Source organism: Rhineura floridana, chromosome 7, assembly GCF_030035675.1.
Source record: "Rhineura floridana isolate rRhiFlo1 chromosome 7, rRhiFlo1.hap2, whole genome shotgun sequence".
NCBI classification, from domain to species: Eukaryota; Metazoa; Chordata; class Lepidosauria; order Squamata; family Rhineuridae; genus Rhineura; species Rhineura floridana.
Genome location: NC_084486.1, coordinates 59,650,019 through 59,670,777, shown reverse-complemented (window position 1 = coordinate 59,670,777; position 20,759 = coordinate 59,650,019). Strand labels below are relative to the sequence as shown.

Here is a 20,759-nt window from a genome sequence, read left to right as displayed (position 1 = left end):
CTAGAAATAAAATATTTATTATTATTTATTTATTATTTCAGATCTTCATTATTCAAAGCAAAGGAAACTAGATGAACTATATGGAGTAATAAACATACAGTGCTAAGAAGAATGAGGAAACCTACAGGGGAAAGGCACCAAAAATAACCCTTAAATGCTGGCTTTAGTTTTTCTATGTATAGGTTTAGCAACTGTGAATATTACTTTGTAAATTGGTTATCATGTCTCCCTTGAGACAGAACAACGGTGATCCACAACCTCCTTTTACTTTGATGGCTTTGGAGAAAGGTTATGTAATCGTAGAGTATGCCATACAACTAGTACTAACGTAGATCCTTTTTAAAGGAATAGCTGGTAGTTACTGCAGTGTTGTATTACTTATCACAAGTTCAGTTGTGCCTTCTGCAGCAGGGACCCTTCTCTACCCGTGGAGGCTTCCCATGCAATTTAGAACCCTGAAGATCTACCAGAGCTGTCACAGCATGTAAAATTTATTTTAAAAAAACAGACCCTCATTACTCTCTCAGACAAAGGCTCTAGGAATCTTTCACTAGTGGAGAGAATGTGTGTGTGTGTGTGGTATTACTCATAAGCAGCCTGTTGCTCTCTTCCCCTTCAAGGCTGGAACTTTGCTTCCTTTCTCCCACTGTGGCTGAAACAGAGGCTTCATCTTCATATCTAGGAATGGCCTGAAATGGCTGGCCTGAATTCACTGGCTGCTCTTACTTTTTAGGGTCTGGAAGGAATGTATGTTTAGATATGTGATCTGGCCTTTGTATCACTTGGCTTCTTCACTGTTTTGTCTGTGGCTGCCATTTTGAGGAGAAACGTGGTCTGGCACCACACCTCATGCGGTTTAATCTCCTAGAAAGGAGCACAATCCTGCCCCTTCCACATGGAGCACAGTCAGAACAGCAAAGGGGAGCTGACTGGGAATTCCTTGCCATTTCCATATATTTTTGTCGGGATGCACCAGTTGATTTCTGGGAGATGCACTGATCAATTAGGTAAACAGTTCCCACTTTAAAGAAGTTCATAAAAGGTGAAAAGAGCCATTTTGGTGGAAAAATAAGAGAAAGTAGGGATCCGCTGCCTATTATGTCCTCTCCCTCAAATATGCTTGAGGCACCTTGTATTCCCCAGTGTGTTGGAGGGCTTTACTGCATGGAAGCATGGCAAGCATCTGCTGTTGACACCTAGGTGCTGTACATGATGTCCCTGGACTATTCCCTGGTGATGATTGGGATCCCCAGGAGTTTTTTGTGTGTGAAGTCCTTCACCTACAGTACTGGTTGCATTGTAGAAAGAGGAAACATTTCCATATGGAAACTTCTTGGTTTTATTCTGGTGGTCATCAGTGACAATTTGTTATGGGTGGCAAATACCCTCTCAAAACTATCTTGCTATATCTGTGCAATAGCAACTTCTACTGTTTCAGAATAAAATTGTTCAATTACTTCATATGTTAATGACTCTCTTATCCAAGGACTTGGGAGCCCTACAATGGTAGCTAAATCCTGGTTAATGATACTCCTCAGAGAAGCAAGTCACACTCTCATTACAATGCCAGTTCTTTGTTTTGGGGATTCATCTTCACAATCTGGTGACACAATGAACCTGGCCTTAGTCTTGAAGCTGAAATAAGCATCAACTGGCTGAAAATGAATGCCAGTCTGTTCTATTGCTCTCCATTTCAGGAAAATGTTGGAAGCAAGGGCATGTTGGTTCACAGCAGTGATAACATAGAGCATAACCAATAGGCCAGTACTCTTCACAATGTATTCTTCCATGACTCCTTGCAAGAGTGCCTACAAAATATCTGGACTTAAAAGCTACCTGCCGTCCATAGAAAGAACCGTATTTTTCCCCTTAAATGTAAGACTCCATTGGGACAGATATCTTTGAGAGACTGACTGGTGTGCTTTACACCTTTTATCTTTTTTTTTTATCATTAATTTTTATTCAAATTTTCAAAGACAAAAAACAAAACAAAACAAAAACAATTAAACAATAAAATAAAATGTTGACTTCCGATTTGTCGCAGATCAGTTATAGGTCTACAATATATAACAATCCTGTCTCTAAAATTATATTATAAAATCACTTTCCTCCAGTAGTTATCTTAATTAATTATCAAATCTCATAAACATTACTTTATTCTTTCCACAAAAAGTCAAAGAGAGGTTTCAATTCCTTGAGAGATATATCTTTCAATTTTTCTCCAAGTAAACATATTGCTTAATCCATCTAATTCAAATCTGTTAGGCCCAATAATTACAATAGCCATTCTTCCATTATCTGTATTAATTCCATCTTCCATCTTCAATAATCCTGTTAAGTCCAGTAATTTCAATAGCCATTCTTCCATTATCAGTATCCCATAATAATCTTGTTGTCATAGCCATAGTCCAAATAAACATATTGATTAATCCATCTCGTCAAATCTGTTAGGTCCAATAATTTCCATAACCATTCTTCCATTATCAATATTAATTCCATCTTCCATCTTCAATAGTCCTGTTAAATCCAGTGGTTTCAGTATCCATTCATCCATTATCAGTATCCCATGATGATCTTGCTGTCATAGCCATAGTCATATAACAAGAGTCTGATGGGAATTTCCCCATCACAAATATGTCCTTGCCATCAATTCTGAATATGTTGCTGAAATATTGTTGTAAAGTCACATCTCTGCTCTTCTTTTTTACAAAATGCACTGGCTCATCTCTTAAAAGTTTTTCCATTGTCACATATTTGTAGTTAATTCCATAAATTTTTTCTATGTCAAGCCCCATCACATCATTCCAGTCAAGAATTCTGAATATGTTGCTAAAATATTGCTGCAAAGTCATTATCTCTGTTCTTCTTTTTTACAAGATGCACTGGCTCATCTCTTAAGAGTTTCTCCACTGTCACATATCTGTAGCCAACTCCATAGATTTTTTCTATGTCAAGCTCCATCACATCATTCCAATCCAGAAAATTATCCAAGACATTGATAACTTTACCACCAAAATCTTCATTAATTTCTTCAGAGACAACTTTGAATTCCAAACAGTAAACTTTATTTCTAACATCCATAAACTCCAAATCTTTTTCCAATTTCACATTTGTTCCAATCTCCAGGGCTTGTAGCTTCCCTTTCATTTTTCTTTTCTCATCTCTAATCTCATCAAATATCTCTCTCACAGAATCTCCTATTTCTTTAAGCTCCTGCGTCATTTTGTTAAATTCAATTTTCATCTCCTGTGTACCCTGTCTCATGGTTTGTTTCGTTATCTCAATCTCACCCATTATTTTCTGAAACATAATTTTTTCCATGGTCTCAATCACTTTCCTGGTTGTCATTCTTAAAACCACAGAAACAAAAATTATTTCAGCCACAATTGGGTTAATATTACAGGCTTGCTGACATCAGTGTAGACAATACAGCCTGCCTTATCTTTTATGTGTTCAGGAATACAAAACAAACTTAGTTCCCAACATCAAAACAATTAGTGGCGTCATGAACAAGCAGATTCGTCAAAATGAAATAGACTCAAAATAATAATAATAATAATAATAATTCCCCCCCCTCCTCGAAATAGAAATCCCTCTTCCGTTGGTATCTTTAGAATGCACCTCCAGGACAGCTTTTTGCAATAAAAACAAATATAAGCTTTATCGATTTCTTTCCTCCTTAATTTCGTGAGTGAAAGAGAAAAGCCTTAACTCACCAGAAGTTCTTCACAGCTGATTCATTGACAAATCTCTTTTTTGCTGCAACAATTTAAACCAAGTAAAAAAAGAAAATAGAAAGATGGATGCTTATCTGCCTGTTATAGTTCGTTTTTCTTTGAAGAAAAGATAAACGTGTCGCTATAATCAGCTAGAGCTTGATGAAAGTCCATCCGGCATTGCAGTTTGAACCTTCTCTCATAAATAAATGAAATCCAGTCCTCCCCACAAAAACAGGCTTTATGGTTAATCTCTACATTTCTCCCTGTCCGGAAGAAAATCTTTACCAGTCAAAAAGAACGTTTTCACTGATTTTAGAGCTGAAAAAGCTTCTTCTGAGACGAGAGACGACTCAGAGGCAGCACAGGCAAAGCAACCCTTCCCGGAAGTCGAGACGCTTTACACCTTTTATCATTTCAAGCGGATTCTCTGGGTCATCCAGAAGATTCAGGAACGGCAGTTGGAGGTAATGCTAGTCACACTTCACTCACCAAAGTGATCATGATTCCTAGGTATATTAAAGCTGTCAGCATGATTTCCTAGAGAAGACCCTGTAATTTCTATCTGCCTGCAGCCAAGAGAATGCACTATCCAAGTGGTCAAGACAGGTCCTCCCCAACACTGCTTAGAAGATAAAAAAAGGTAAAGGTGTCCCTGCACTTGTAGTGAGAGTCGTTTCTGACTCTTAGGGTGACGTCTTGTGACGTTTACAAGGCAGTCCGTATATATGGGGTGGGATTGCCAGTTCCTTCCCCGGCCTTTCTTTACCCCCCAGCATATGCTGGGTACTCATTTTACCGACCATGGATGGATGGAAGGCTGAGTGGACCTCGACCCCTTTTACTGGAGATTCAACTTCCTCCTTCCGTTGGAATCGAACTCCGGCCGTGAGCAGAGCTTTCGGCTGCGTTACCGCCGCTTACCACTCTGCGCCACGGAGGATCTTAGAAGAATAGGTAACACAAATTTTTCTCTTTCATCCATGAGCCTGAAGAAATAGAAATAGTCTCCCTTGTCTGCTCAACTCTGCCACCACTAACATATATTTTCCTTTCTTTTCCATGAGGCAACACATTAAAACCAGTTTGCTACAATCTTTTTTTGCTGATTAATACGGGGTTATATAAAACAGATACTTTTCACGACAGAAGTCAAAATACAGTAGCTCAAAATCTAAATACCAATTAGTATTTGGTCTTACCCTATAGCAACAACTTTCCAGTACAACCACCAAGGGGCTATTCAGACATTATTCCCCATCTTCTTGGATTGTACTGAGACAGAAAAGGAGAAAGACTGTAACTCAGTAGTACAGCACCTGCTTTCCATGCAGAAGGTCCTAGGTTCAATCCCCAACATCTCCATTTAGGGCTGCAGTGACCCCTGCCTAAAATCCTGGAGAGCTGCTGCTGGTCTATGTGGACAATACCTAGCTATGAGATGGCCGCCGGGGGGAGAGGAGTGTTTGTTCTGTCCTCCCCTCTGCTGAACAATTAGTGGGAATACCTGGCTTATTTCATTTACTTACTTCATCTACTCCTGAATGACGGTGTGGGGACAATTTTGCGGCAGTGATATTCCAGCTGTGGACGAGGGTGAGGACGAGGGTATACCTTTTGGACCGGTCTGGACCAGGAATGGGCAGGTGAAGGGGCCTGCTGCTGGGTCGTCGGGCTGTGTTGCGCCTCCGCTCCCCTTGTTCTCTCCGCGGCTGCCGTTCTTCCTCTTGGATTCCGACGCCTGCTTGGCTTGCCATCCGGCTGCCATTGTCGTCGGTTGTTGTCTCTCTCGGTGCTGCAGATTGCGAGGGGAGGCTGGCTGCGCGTGCCTCACTGCCTCTTTGTGTCTTTTGCGGCTGCTGCTCGCGCGCTTGCCTACTCCGCTTCCCTGGTTTACTCAAAACGCGCTGTGGAGGGATCCTAGGACGAAGGAGCCGTTGCCGCTGTTGCTGCTGTCTGCTGTAGGATAAAGCTGTGCGATTTATCTGTGACTGTGACTGTGCTGCTGCTTCTTCAGAACTGTTTTACCATCAATATTTTCCCTGGTCGGGCTGTTATAGTTTGGCTGGTGTGGTGCCTTGCAGGACTGAGCCCTGGCCGCCTGCCAGTCGTGACTAATCTTTTTCACCTGCTTGTCGGGAAGGGGTGACATTACTATCCGAGGAGGGAGAGCAGTGATTGATGCTGGTTGTCGCTGCTGTTGTTCTCTGACTGTTACCATCGCCCAATTCTTACTTTTTGGGAGAAGAGCTATTGGCAGGGTTCTGTCAGTATATGTTTATAGCTTTGTTTTTTGTGGGAGTGTGGTGGTGTGGCGCGTGCTGAGAGTATATGTGTCTGAATTGCGTGTGTGCTTAAGGTTTTATACTATGTGCCTGGGTGAGAGGTTTCAGGGTCAAGTGGGGAGATCTGAGGGGGCCCCAATTGGCGTGGTGACAGGCAGAGGGAGATATGGCGTTGTGAGGAAGTCTTGCCAGGTGAGGGGAACTCGGCCCAGGCAGTTAACGACTGTGCCTTGTTCCTGTCTTCCTCGCACCCACAGGTTTTTTGGTTGTCCTATCAGCCAGCTCTCAGATCTTCGGATGCTGCTCTTAAATGCCAGATCGGTACAAAATAAGATCTCCCTCATCCACGATTTAATAGTGGATGAGGGAGCCGATCTGACATGCATTACAGAGACCTGGGTGGGTGAGCAGGGAGAAGTTAGTCTCTCCCAGCTGTGCCCACCGAGGTATCTGGTTCAGCATCAGGGTAGGGTCGGGGAGGGTCGGGGAGGGGGGGTGGCTGTGGTCTATAGGAGTTCCATCTCCCTCTCCAAGCACCCTGTCCATGTGGCTACTGGTTTGGAGTGCTTGCATCTTGTGTTGGGACAACGTGACAGATTGGGGATTCTGTTGGTGTACCGCCCACCCAGCTGCCCAACGGACTCCCTAACTGAGCTGATGGAGGTGGTCTTGGATGTACTGCTGAGATCCCCTAGACTTTTGGTGCTGGGGGATGTCAACATTCATCCCGAGGCCACCTTGTCTGGGGCGGCTCAGGACTTCATGGCTTCCATGACAACCATGGGGCTGTCTCAATATGCTGTTGGCCCAACACATACAGCAGGACACATTCTAGATTTAATTTTTGCCACTGGACAGGGAGATGGTGATCTGAATGTAGGAAACTTTACATTGGTCCCTTTGTCATGGACAGATCACCGCTTGTTGAGGTTTAGACTTGCAGCGACCTCTTTCCTCTGCAAGGGTGGGGGACCCATTAAGATGGTCTGCCCCCAGAGACTAATGATTTCTGAGGATTTTCAAAGGGCTCTGGGGAGTTTTTCGGTTGAAAAGGCTGGCGCTCCTGTTGAAGCCCTGGTGGAACTGTGGAATGCAGAAATGACCCGGGCAGTTGACACGATCGCCCCTGTGCGCCCTCTTTGGTGTAGAGCTCATGCAGCTCCATGGTACACTCTGGAGCTGAGAGCGATGAAACAGCAAAGAAGACGGCTTGAGTGCAGATGGAGACGAACTCCTGATGGATGCAATTATGCACTGGTAAGTGCCTACACTAAGTTGTACTTGGGGGCAGTGAAGGCAGCAAAGAAGCAACACTTTGCTGCCACCATTAAATCATCGATCTGCCGTCCAGCGGAGCTTTTTAAAATTGTCCGAGGGCTATTACATTCTGGCCCTATGGACATGATGGAGTCATCGCAGGCACGCTGTAATGAATTTGCTAGGCACTTCCAGGATAAAATCTCTTGCATCCGCCAGGACTTAGACTCCAATGTTGTAGCAGTTGAATCGAATGAGGTGTCCAGCACACAGTCTTGTCCTAATTTTTTGGATGAGTTTCAGTTGGTACAGCTTGAGGATGTTGACAAGGTGCTTGGATTGGTGCGTGCGACCACTTCTAGGTTGGATCCTTGCCCTTCTTGGCTAATAAAAGCTAGCAGGAATGGAACAGCCGGCTGGGCCAGGGCAGTGATTAACGCTTCGTTGCGGGAGGGAGTGGTCCCTAGCCTCCTGAAAGAGGCAATAGTAAGACCGCTTCTGAAGAAATCGTCCCTGGACCCAGAAAATCTTAACAACTATAGGCCGGTAGCTAATGTTCCGTTCCTGGGCAAGGTCCTGGAACAAGTGGTTGCCGACCAGCTCCAGACACTTTTGGATGAAACCGATTATCTGGATCCATTTCAGTTGGGTTTTAGACCGGGTTTTGGCACGGAGACAGCCTTGGTCGCCCTGTATGATGACCTTTGTCGGGAGACAGACAGGGGGAGTGTGACCCTGCTGATTCTCCTTGATCTCTCAGCGGCTTTTGATACCATCGACCATGGTATCCTTCTGGGATGACTCTCTGATCTTGGAGTGGGCGGTACTGTGTGGCAGTGGTTCCGCTCCTACTTGGTGGGTCGTCTCCAGAGGGTAGTACTTGGGGAGCACTGCTCGACACCCTGGGACCTCCAGTATGGAGTCCCGCAGGGGTCAGTTCTGTCTCCCATGCTTTTTAATATCTATATGAAGCCGCTGGGTGCAGTCATCAGGAGTTTTGGAGTGCGTTGCCATCAGTACGCTGATGACACACAGCTCTATTTCTCCTTTTCATCTTTTTCAGGTGAGTGTGTCGACATGCTGAACCGATGTCTAGCTGCGACAATGGACTGGATGAGAGCTAACAAACTGAGGCTTAATCCAGACAAGACTGAGATGCTGCTGGTGGGTGGTTCTCCTGACAGAATGGTGGATGTTCGACCTGTTCTGGATGGGGTTACACTCCCCCTGAATGAACAGGTTCGTAGCTTGGGAGTCCTTTTAGACCCATCCCTGTCACTTGAGGCTCAGATAGCCTCGGTGGCTCGGGGTGCTTTTTACCAACTTCGGCTGGTGGCCCAGCTACGCCCTTATCTGGACAGAGAGAACCTCGCTTCAGTAGTTCATGCGCTGGTAACCTCGAAATTAGATTACTGCAATGCGCTCTACGTGGGGCTGCCCCTGAAGACGGTACGGAAACTGCAGCTTGTGCAGAATGCAGCGGCCAGACTATTAACGGGGACCAGACGGTCCGAGCATATAACACCAATTCTGGCCCGCCTGCACTGGCTGCCTATTTGTTTCCGGGCCCGGTTCAAAGTGCTGGTTTTAACCTACAAAGCCCTACACGGCACAGGACCACAATACCTGTTGGAACGCCTTCCCCGATATGAACCTGCCCGTACACTACGCTCATCATCAAAGACCCTCCTCCGAGTTCCTACGTATAGGGAAGCTCGGAGGGTGGCAACGCGGAAAAGGGCTTTTTCTGTGGTGCCCCCCGAACTGTGGAACGACCTCCCAGAGGAGATACGCCTGGCTCCAACGTTACTATCTTTTCGGCGCCAGGTTAAAACTTTCCTCTTTGCCCAGGCATTTTAATATGTTTAGTATGCGCTGACATTGTTTTAATCTTTTTTAACATTTAAATTTTTAATGTGTTTTATATTGTTACATGTTTATTGTATTTTTGATGTTTTCTTGTTCTTGTGAACCGCCCAGAGAGCTTTGGCTATGGGGCGGTCTATAAGTTTAATGAAATAAAATAATAATAAATAGCTAGAGTGGCCACTGGTCTGACTCTGTATAGGACAGCTTTCTATGTTCCTGATGAATGGGCCTCAGGTTCACACTCACTCTTCTTTACCCCACCCTACTCCCCATGGGGAAAAATGAACAACCAAACTAGGGGACTCTTTCTCTTACTGATTCACAGTTCAGGGGCAAGCTGGCAATTTTGAATGTAGAATATCATCTGAGCCTATGACATTAACCTGCTCCCAGTTCAGTTATTCAGTTCTTGTCATAGCAAAAGCGGGGGAAGGAGCCCATTCCTGTTCACTTCCCAACTAAAAGCCCATGTGAGGAAGTTTAAGTAACATATGAAGTGAAGCTCCATTGAGAATTTATACCCAAAGTTGTTGGTGGTAGAAGCAGATAAATATACTTAACAATTTCCGCTCAGAATGTTTGCGACATGAGAAAGTGATCATTTACCTCATAAGTGATAACTCTCTTTGAAAGGTCTCATAATTAAAGCTCCTCTTACTAGTATAAGGTTGAAGGCCAAACTGACCCATTTTGTAAAATCTCTTCCATAACTAATATGAATTCATCAGAATAGGTCACTTAAAAATTATAACGCTAAAAAACAATAATGAGGACTTCTGAAAATCAGATCTATGCAGCCTTTGTAGGTCAGTGAGGGTTCTCACTAATGGTCCCCTTACATCACATTAATTTTCACACAGCTGTTCTCTATCTAGCTTTCATGACACAAGTTCATGTTCTGAGCTGTAGTCAGAATTTTTAAAGATGTCTATTGGTTGTTAAAGGCTATCAAAGCAAAAAGGGAGTCCATGTTTAACTAGTGGAAGGCCACCCATAAAAAAAACCTATAAGTAACCCTGGTATCCTGCCTTTCACCAAGGAGTTCAGGACTTTATTGCAGTCTCACAACTAGTTTGAAACTATAGCTGCTGCATGTGGCATGTCCACAAATCTACCACAATTTGTCAGATTTAACATCTAGTATGGGCACGCTGTGGCATCCAGATAGCAGTAGAAAAAGTTAGGGCTAATTCAGACACTGCATTTTATGCAGTGGTGGCAAGTGCCCACTAGACCTAGTGAGGCTGCTAAGGCAGTGTGGCCAATGAGGTTAGGGGCAAGCGGCCAAGTTTTGGTTTTCTCCCTAGCCTCCTTCCTTGCAAACATACTGTGGATACTTTTCAGTTTTGCACATAGCTCCTAACTAAACTGTCAAGTGTCTTACTTTGGTTCAGAAGAGATTCCGGCTGCAGTCACAGCAGTATCATGGATAACAGCATGTGTTTTTAAATTGTTTTTGTGTTTTAAAATACATATATTTGTTTTTAATGTTTTTAATTGCTGTAAACCGCCCAGAGAGCTTCAGCTATGGGGCAGTATATAAATGTAATAAATAACAACAACAACAACAACAACAGTTATTGCCTAAAAATCTCCAGATTTACAGGATTTTTTAAAAAATAAACTGTTAAGTTTCTATCGCTCAGAGAAAAAGATGTGGCAGTTGGGGAAAAACAAGCCAGAATGTTAGAAAAAGGAGTCTTTCACACCATATGATCTAAATACTGGAGCAGGATGTTCCACAAGTTCCTCCAGGATTCCACTGGTGTGGGGACTCGGGACATTCACATAAAGTATCTTTAAGTCTCTTTGTTTTTATAAAAGCAGGGATTTGCTTAACTCAAATTTCCTTCTCCTTTTGATCAGCCACATTTGCAGAGATTGCACCTCCCTGCTCAAAGTGCAATTGGGGCTGCAAGTCTGCAACAACCCCGCACATGCCCAGCTAATTGGATTACCAATGCCAGGATATCTGTGTTATCACCTACTCTCCTGCTCTCTTCTCTCCCAGCCCCCATCTTGAAAGGCACAGTCCTGGATTCAGTAAGAAAATAAACATCTGGTCTTCTTCAAAGTACTCCTAAGCTTTTTGTTTTAATTACAAATAATTATAAAAATTTCTTGTTCTTATCCCTCTGGAGGTTTATTTATTTATTACATTTATATACCACCCCATAGCCAAAGCTCTCTGGGCGGTTTACAGCAATTAAAAACATTAAAAACAAATATACAAATTTTAAAACACAAAAAACAATTTAACAACACAATTAATTTTTTTAAAAACAATTTAAAAACACATGCTAAAATGCCTGGGAGAAGAGGAAAGTCTTGACCTGGCACAGAAAAGATAACAGTGTTGGCGCCAGGCGCACCTCGTCAACAAAGTCATTTCATAATTTGGGGGCCACCACTGAGAAGGCCCTCTTCCTTGTTGCGAGACTCCCAGCTTCCCTCGGATTAGGCACCCGGGGGAGGGCCTTGGATGTTGACCGTAGTGTACGGGTGGGTTCATGTCGGGAGAGGCGTTCTATCAGATATTGTCGTCCTAAGCCGTGTAAGGCTTTATAGGTTAAAACCAGCACCTTGAATCGAGCTTGGAAACATACAGGCAGCCAATGCAAGCGGGCCAGAATTGGTTTTATATGTTCGAACCATTTGCCTCCTGTTTCCAATCTAGCCGCTGCATTTTGCACAAGCTGTAGCTTCTGAACAGTCTTCAAAGGCAGCCCCACATAGAGCGCATTGCAGTAATCTAACTTGGAGGTTACCAGAGCATGGACAACTGAAGCCAGGTTATCCCTGTCCAGATAGGGGAATAGCTGGGCCACCAACCGAAATCGGTAGAAGGCACTCCGTGCCACCGAGGCTACCTGAGCCTCAAGTGACAGAGTGGTTCTAGGAGAACCCCCAAGCTACGAACCTGCTCTTTCAGGGTGAATGCAACCCAATCCAGGACAGGTTGGACATCCACCATCCGGTCAGAAGAACCACCCACTAGCCGCATCTTAATGATATGTACTTAATGATATGTACTTATTTTTATCTGGAAGCCGCCTTGAGTTCCAGTTTGGAAAAAGGGTGGGGTATAAATAAAGATGATGATGATGATGATGATGATAATAAGTTTTGTCTAGATTGAGCCTCAGTTTATTAGCCCTCATCCAGTCCATTGTCACAGCCAGGCACCGGTTCAGCACATTGACAGCCTCACCTGAAGAAGATGAAAGGGAGACATAGAGCCACGTGTCATCAGCATACTGATGGCAGCGCACTCCAAAGTTCCGGATGACCGCACCCAACGATTTCATGTAGATGTTGAACAGCATGGGGGACAGAACTGACCCCTGCAGAACCCCATACTAGAGAGTCCAGGGTGCCGAGCAATGTTCCCCAAGCACCACCTTCTGGAGCCGACCCGCCAAGTAGGAGTGGAACCATCACCATGCAGTACCTCCCACTCCCAACTCAGCCAGTCTTCCCAGAAGGATACCAAGGTCAATGGTATCGAAAGCTGCTTGAGAGATCAAGGAGAATCAACAGAGTTACACTCCGCTGTCTCTCTCCTGACAGAGGTCAACATACAGAGCGGCCAAGGCTGTTTCCATGCCAGATCCAGGCCTGAAACCCAACTGAAATGGATCCAGATAATCAGTCTCATCCAAGAGTGTCTGGAGCTAGTCTGCCACCAATCGTTCAAGGACCTTGCCCATCCTGCAAAACCCTACATTAAATTTTCAGGTACTTTAAATAAATAAAAATAAATTAAGAAGGGCCAGTCCAGCCAAGTCCATTCTTGGGGCAGTTTGCCACCAAGAAGCTCCTCTCTCTCCTCTCTCTCCCACCCTGACTATGAAAAGGTCCAGTTCAGGTCTAGCCCATGAAAAAAATGAGTCCACACACATACTTTTTTTTTTGGGGGGGAGCAGATTGCCACCAAGGATCTCCTCTTCCCCCAATCCTGACAATAAAAAGGCCCAGTTTGGCCTATGAAGAAACCAGATCTCTCCCGCCCCATACACACCCTATGATGCCAGCCAGACATTTGGGGGGCACCAAGAATCTCCTCTTCCCCATGTTCCTCATGTTACCAAATTCTTCCAAGCTACACAGGAAGTGGATCGGACTGTGAAAGACCAACCCAAATGGTGTTTGCATTTTGACAAATTTGTAGGGTAGTACAATATCTCAGAGAGGAGGTCAGGTCTCCTGCTCCCCTGGTGCATTCACTATAGCTGCCCAATTTCCCTGCTTTTTAAAGTTGGATAGAAATATCTGCGGGCTATAGGTACATTCTTAAACCGCAAGGTTTTTTGCCTATTAGTGAATTTCCCCGCTTTTTAATCTGGGAGGTAGGAAATGGGATCCTGTGCAAGCTTGCTGAAAATGAATCATTTGCATGCTTATTGAGTTCAGTGGGATCTACTCCCCTGCAATCATGCTTAGGATAGGTGAAACTGACCACGGGATGGGGAGGGCAGGAAGAGGAGGAGGGAGGCGAGGAAAGACAGAGGGGAAGACTGGGATTGGAGGAGGCGGGAGGAGAAGGACAGGTTTGATCATTTGCATGTTTATTGAGTTCAGTGCGATTTACTCCTGTGCAATCATGCTTAGGATAGGTAAAACTGACCGGGGGGAGGCAGGGAGGGCTGGAGTGGGCAGGTGAGGAGGAAGAAGGAAGAGTGGGGAGGAGGAAGGGAGAGGGGAAGGAGGGGAAAAGCAGGTCTGATCATTTGCATGCTAATTGAGTTCAATGGGATTTACTCCTATGCAATCATGGTTAGAATAGGAAAAAACTGACCATGGGGGAGGAGGCGGGGGAAGGGGAAGGAGCGTATTGGAGGGGAACAAAGGAAGGGGGAGGGGAGGGCAGGTTTGATTGTTTGCATGCTTATAGAGTTCAGTGGTATTTACTTCCGTGCAATCATGCTTAAGATAGGTAAAACTGACCATGGGGAGGGGGGTTGGAAGAGGAAGGAGGGAATTGGAAGGGAGGGGCAAAGGAAGGGGCAAGAGGGAGGGGATAGGAGGGAGAAGGGAGGGTGGGTTTGATCTAGGGTTGCCAGGCCTAGGGCCTGAGAATGATTCTGTATCTTTAAGGGAAGAGGAAATTCAGCCAAATGCAGGTTATCTTGCAACACTATAATGGGAAAAACCACAAGGTGAAATTCTCCCTTTTAAAGAACTTTTAAAGATATAGAAGACCTCTTGGAGGCTGGCCTTGGCAACCCTAGTTTGATCATTTGCATACTTTTTTAGTTCAATGGGATTTATTTCTGTGCAATCATGTTTGAAAATGGAAATGGATTGCCTTCAAGTTGACCGAACTTAGGCGACCCTTTGAATAGGGTTTTTATGGTAAATGGTATTCAGAGGTGGTTTTACCATTGCCTTCCTCTGAGGCTGAGAGGCAGTGACTGGCCCAAGGTCACCCAGTGAGCTTCATGACTGTGTGGGAATTCGAACTCTGGTCTCCCAGGTCCTAGTCTAACACTGACCCGGGGGAGGGGGAGCGGGAGGGGAGGATATTGTGTGGGTGGGCACTGGTCAAAGGGGAAAAACCTTTCCAAAAGGAAAACATTGTGAACAGTATCATTGCTTTTCAGTGTTTCCCTCACCTTTTTATTCTACAGCAGGCACATGTAGCCTCCCACCAAAATGTAAACCGAAACTGTCCTGACCACATCCACACCAGGCCTTTATTTCACTTTGGACAGTCATGCCTTCTCTCAAAGAATCCTGGGAAGTGTAGTTAGTGAAGGGTGCTGAGAGTTGCTAGGAGACGCCCTGTTCCCCTCACAGACCTTCAATCAGAGTGGCTGACTGTTAAAGCAGTCTGGCCACTGGAGCTCTGTCAGTGGAATAAGAGTCCCCTCTCAGCACCCTCCACAAACTACGCTTCCCAGGATTCTCTGAGGGAAGCCATGACAGTCTCATGTGAAATCAAAGTCTGGTGTGGGTGTGCCCCCCTGATTAGCCAAGCTCAGCAGCTGTGAGGCTCTTAGAACACTTGACAGTTGGTTCTCACTGAGCATGCCCTGCGTTATCATAGGGTTCCAGACAAAATTTCTTAAATTAATTAAAAATCAGCCAGGCGTTTTTTAAACTTTTAAACTGCAGAAGCTGAAGGTCAGAGTATTGGGCAAGGTCAATATTAGGATTACAGGTACTATGTGAACATGGCTGATTTTTAATGAATTTCAGCAGATTATGAGAACTCTCAGGGGAAAAAGTCCAAAAGGGCTCTGGGTTTTTTCCCTCTTTTTAGACTTTGAACTCTCTGTTCTCTTTGACTGTTTTGTGTATCGCCATGAAAATTGAGAGGGTTGTTAAGCAAGCGTTTCTGAGTCCAGGACTACAAGTTTTGTAAGGTTTTGTTTTGAAATGAGCTTATGGGAAGCAGCAGTATGGCATGGGGGGGTTATTTTCAATTTAACATTGCGGAATGTGAAAAATCCACGCTGGCTATAGTATACAGCCACTCTCGTGGCTGTATAATAATGAATCTTTACTAAATGATTCCAGGATGCCATCCTCATTTTTGTCTGGCTTTCAGTTATCATTCAGATCAGTATGTTGTGCTGTTTCACTCATTGGAAGCATGGAACAAGGAAATTCCCCCTTTTGTTTAGAAAGAAATTGAGTGGGATTTTCTTCACTATCTATGCTTTCTTAATCTGCTGAAATAATTTTACCCATGCTAAACTTGTTAGTGATTCTCTGTGTATACATGGCCCTGCGTTTTGGTCATGTGCATTCATCTGTGCATACATGTGAATATTCCTTAACAAGCTATGATTCTTTGACGCTTAAAAGACATCCATTACATCACTTAGATGCTGAATTCTAGTTTTTGCTTTGAGGATAAAAGGAACACTAGTTCTCGGGTTCAAGCCAACTGCTTTATAAGTTGTTAAAATGACCAAATTAGGATTTATCTCTCAGAGATAACATTCTTTTAAAAAATAGGTTAATAAAGAAAATCATGGCTGAATGTGATTTGTGATGGGAATGTCCTTTTTCTTTTGGTGACAGGGAGGTATTTTCTTTTTACAAATAACTGCAAAATTAAAAGAGAATTGCTGCTGCAGCTACTACTACTATGGGCAATATCACAGAAAATGAGAAATGTTCTGACCCCTAGGACAAAAGTTTGTGATGACAGCTAAAGGGGCAGGACGAGTGAAAGAACATTCAAGGAAGTGGCCACTGCAGGCAAGAGTCAGTGTAACACTAGCTTGTACAGCATTGTTTTTGTGTTGACAAGGGGGAGATGTTGAAATAGATTTGCAGTATTTGCTGTAGAACAGTGAATTGTTGCAGCCTCTGAGCCATTTTAGTACATCTGCATTCAGGAAAGACCTATTAAAAAGTGCATCCACAGAATTACGGTTGGGCAAATTTGGACTAATGAAACAGACTTCAGTATGCTAGAGTGTGTCGCTATGTTGATCTAAACAAAAAGGCATGTGAAGGTCATGCAGTGCAAAGATAAAGATAACATAAGTCTAGATTCATACAGTCATTTACTGCTGGGGTAGAGTACTCATAAATGGTTACATAATTTTTGGAGCTGTCATAAAAATTCTGATTTTGATTGTATGAACATGCATTAAAGTAATTTATTTGTGCTCTTGGACTTCTTAACCCAATATTTGTTATATTCACCACTACCATCCAAATTAAATAATGCAATCCCTGGAATTGTGGGAAAGGATTTAAAAATAAATCCTCTGTGTTGATGGATTCAGCTTATATGAATTTATTTGGTCTCTTATAATACCAGGCGTGACTAAAGCACATAACATTATCTGCAAGGTGGCAATTGGGTCCTCCCTGCCTCTTCTAAAAAGGCATTTGTAAGAGGTTTTGTGTGCATGTGCACTTAAATGTGCCCATCCAGGGCTATGTTACATCATCAAAATTATAGTTCACATGCACAGCATCACTTTTGATTCTTTGTCTGAATTGGGATCTCTCTGTTCTTGTTGATTCCCTTATAGCAACACAGATGATCTAGTCAACAGCATTTAGGTCACAGCCTGTGCATAGGCTTCTATACCTGCTTTGCACAAACATATGATGATAATGTTTAATGCCAGAGGGTGAAAAGCCATGTTCAGACCTAATAATGATATTACTGGGAGGATGGTCAGGAGAGAAGGGAAAGAGGTGTGGTCTAACCATAGTGGACTTTGGGAACCCTGTGTGGAATTTCCCAGTGGATTCTGACTAGGTGACTCCCAAATATGTTGCTAAATTTTGTGCAGAATTCAGCAGTGTCTTTGCTTTCAAAAATTTCTACTATGATTGCATTCACCTTTCTATTTTCTGTTTGTTTAAAGTCATCCTTACATGACTGGATCAGCTACAGTCATAGCTTTCCCATCCCCCCTTATTGTTCCTAATATCTGAAGTAGTCTGAGATCATTTATAATTGATTTACAACAGTCCGGCCGCACTAATAGTAGAAGACTTACTTTAATGGGTCATGTCTCAACAAATGAGAAGAAGCTTTCATTACATAGTCAAGGTCCGATTTCGACATAAGGTTTTTCCCCATGGAACAATATCTGTGAAAGAATACATGTGAAAAAATTATGTAGGGAATTGGATTCAAAATCCATTTGGATTTTGCAGGGGGGGGGAATGGACAGGAGTGAGCAGCAATCTAATTTTGCCAACCCACATTATGCTTTTCACAGATATTTTACTATACATATCCTTTTTTTTCTGCAGAGCAGAAACACTACCTTGGATAAAAGTGCTAACAGCTGATAGCTTAATTATAACAGTTATCAGCTGTTCCTATAAGAAATGTAAAGTTTGTAGAGAGAAGTGCACAGCAAGTTATAAGGAAAGTCTATGCATGCTGCCTGAGCAGTTCAGAGAACATCCCTCTAAGCTTATCTGCAGGATAGAGGTTGATGATTTTAAACTATGCCCCACTTCTCAATGGCAAGGTACAGTGAAAATATGTTGGCCCTCAGCACTGCAGGCAACCCAGATGTAATAGTCAGGGGATCAGGCCTCACCCTAGAACTGGTTCCAATTTGAGGGCTGACTACTTCTGTTTCCTATGGGATTAGCTTCACATTTCGAAGGGGCTTTAATTCTAGACTTCTGCAAAAATATGCCACCTTGGCTATGCATTAGATCTACAATCATCACTAGCCAATTTTAAACTGAACCATGCAAAAATTCAAATAGAACTGTTCATATGCATGATATTACTATGCACACATGATCGAGGCTTTCTCTGTAGTTTTACCATGAATAAGCCACTTTTTCATTGGATGTGGCCTGGGCTGCAGCAAGCTGAGCCTTGATGGCACACATGGCTGTCCTTGAACCATAGCATCTCTTGCTACTGGACTGCTTTTGTTTTTTAAATAACATTCTTAATGTTAAATCCTAGGTCTTTTTCATTTTCCTACATGGAAATGAACGTGGGTTCTCCCCCTCTCCCGCCAATTTTTTTTAAAATATTTCTATTTTCAAATGGCATAGACACTCTCTCTGAAATATAGAACACACTGAGGTTTGCTTTTATAAGGCTTATAATTAGTAAAAAGCTCAAGAGTAGGGTGCATTTTTGTCATTGAGTATATCCCCTGTTTGAAACGTGGAGAGCTGCTGTCAATCATTGTAGGCAATACTGAGCTAGATGGCCCAGTGACTGTTCATAGGAAGGCAGTTTTCTATGTTATCTCCGGTGATGGTTCTAGTAACAATTAATCTGAATTAGCCCCTTTTTTCATTCAGGAAGAGAATACTATCGTAATGTATGTATGAATGATAAAGTGAACTAATTTTATGAATGTCTCCATCAGCTCAGTGATGACTGAACAACTTCAGGGGCTACAGAATGCTGTCTGCCTCCAAAGGGGGAAACTAAAACTGGAGGGGAGTGCATTCTAGAAGAAGGCATGGCTGATTGGCTGGAGCACTGAACAGGAACAATGCACACTGCAAAGAATAAACCTGGTATTACTTACTTGGTCATTTATCCAAAGGTGAAAGAGAGGTTAGGTCTGGAGGACAGGCTGTAGCTCAATGGTAGAGCATCTGCCTTGCATGCAGAAGGTCCAAGGTTCAATCCCTGGCATCTCCAGGTTGGCCTGGGAGAGACTCTGGCCTGAAAACCTGGAGGGCCAGTACCAGTCAGTGTAGACAATACTGAGCTTGGTGGATCAGTGGTCTGACTCAATATAAGGTAGTTTCCAATGTTTCTAGTTAAGGCTTCCTAAATATTCAATACTGAAACTTCATCCAGCCTCTGAGTTAACAACTTGGAGATTGATTTGAGTTCAGAGGCTTGATGACATAAAGAATGGTCTGCTAAATAATAATGTCATGGTATCTTCCTGCATTAGTCACATACAAGGAGTAGTCATGAGAGTTTGCTTGATTTTAAGAATATACAATTCACGCGAACTACATAAACAGTTGCTGTTAGTAAAAAATGAAATTGACTTCCCCCTCCCATTTTTTCTTTGACTGTGAGTAGTATAAAAGGAATTACTGCTTTCTCCATTGGGTGGGGAAATGGTGATTAAAGATCATTTGATTTTTACATGCCAATCAATTTATTGTAATATTTGAATCTGTTAAGGTTGCCTGGAAATACAGACAACATTTTTGCAACAAACCTTATATTAACAAAAGGCGTCCTAGTTCCTTTCTCTTTTTTATGTTAACATCCTGTTTTTCCTAAGCAAGACTGTGTTAAATACTATTCATAAGCAACTTATTGTATTCCCTATGATCAGAAATATTTCCACAAATCCCAGTTTCAATCTACTTTGAAAAATACATAGGGATTCAAATAGACTTGAAGTGAAAGAGACATATGAATATGTTCGGAGTAATACCAGGCTTGAGAGTTGGGGAAAATCTATTCCAGTTGCACAGTCTGTGCATACAAACTGGAAAGAAAAAGAAAGGCCCTCAACATGCTGCTGTGAACAACTGCTTCCTCTCTCCTGCATTGCTTCTTCAGTGAATTTTCAGTACAGTAGGTTGTTACTATCAGTCCTCAAACTGGGAGCATATAACTAACATTCCAGAAAGTGAACGAAGATATCTGGAGAATGATTTCCAGTATCCGTAGCATGCTGATATAGCTGTTGTACGTATTGACACAATCAGCATCCTACAAGGCCTCCAGTGGATTTGTGAAAAGAAGTCTGCTAAGCACTAAAATCTCCCATTCTCATTAAATTATTTATATACAGGAACTGAGAAAGGATCAATTATTTTGTTTGTTCTGCTTGATTGTTTTAAAAATAATAATTAACAGCCATTTGCTAATAATTGGTTTGTATGCTAAGTATAAATTCAAGGCTTGTAAAATGCAAAATGCTTAATTTTGACAGCTTTTCTTAAATATATTTTCCTGTGTGATATCCATAAAACATGCAAGTATGAACAAAACACAGTTCATATGCCACTTAAAAATAACTGACTATTATTGTGCTGATGTCATTGGCTAGTGCAGTCTTCTAAAGGTTGTAGTAGCAGTGGCAGCCATGAGGGGCCTCTGTGTAATCACAGCATGGTGGTGCTTGCACCAGATATGATGGGCCTTGAGGTTGCAGAGGTAGATAATGCGAGCATGGATTATTGCATACTC

At 43.0% G+C, this 20,759-nt stretch overlaps 2 protein-coding genes across 8 annotated transcripts in view; one reads left to right on the top strand and one right to left on the bottom strand.

Annotated features, from left to right (window-relative positions):
• DOCK1 (dedicator of cytokinesis 1) overlaps positions 1-20,759 on the top strand; it is a 702,192-nt gene that overhangs the window by 289,458 nt on the left and 391,975 nt on the right. The gene's annotated exons all lie outside the window — the stretch shown is intronic.
• The window catches only part of INSYN2A (inhibitory synaptic factor 2A), a 93,854-nt gene that overhangs the window by 32,151 nt on the left and 40,944 nt on the right, over positions 1-20,759 (bottom strand). For 5 of the 6 annotated variants that reach the window (XM_061635680.1, XM_061635679.1, XM_061635681.1 and 2 more), the window contains one exon: positions 17,605-17,697. The exons of the other annotated variant lie outside the window; for it this stretch is intronic. In XM_061635680.1, the coding sequence (XP_061491664.1) occupies positions 17,605-17,697 (93 nt within the window). The remainder of the gene's footprint in view (positions 1-17,604; positions 17,698-20,759) is intronic. 6 annotated transcript variants of the gene reach the window in all.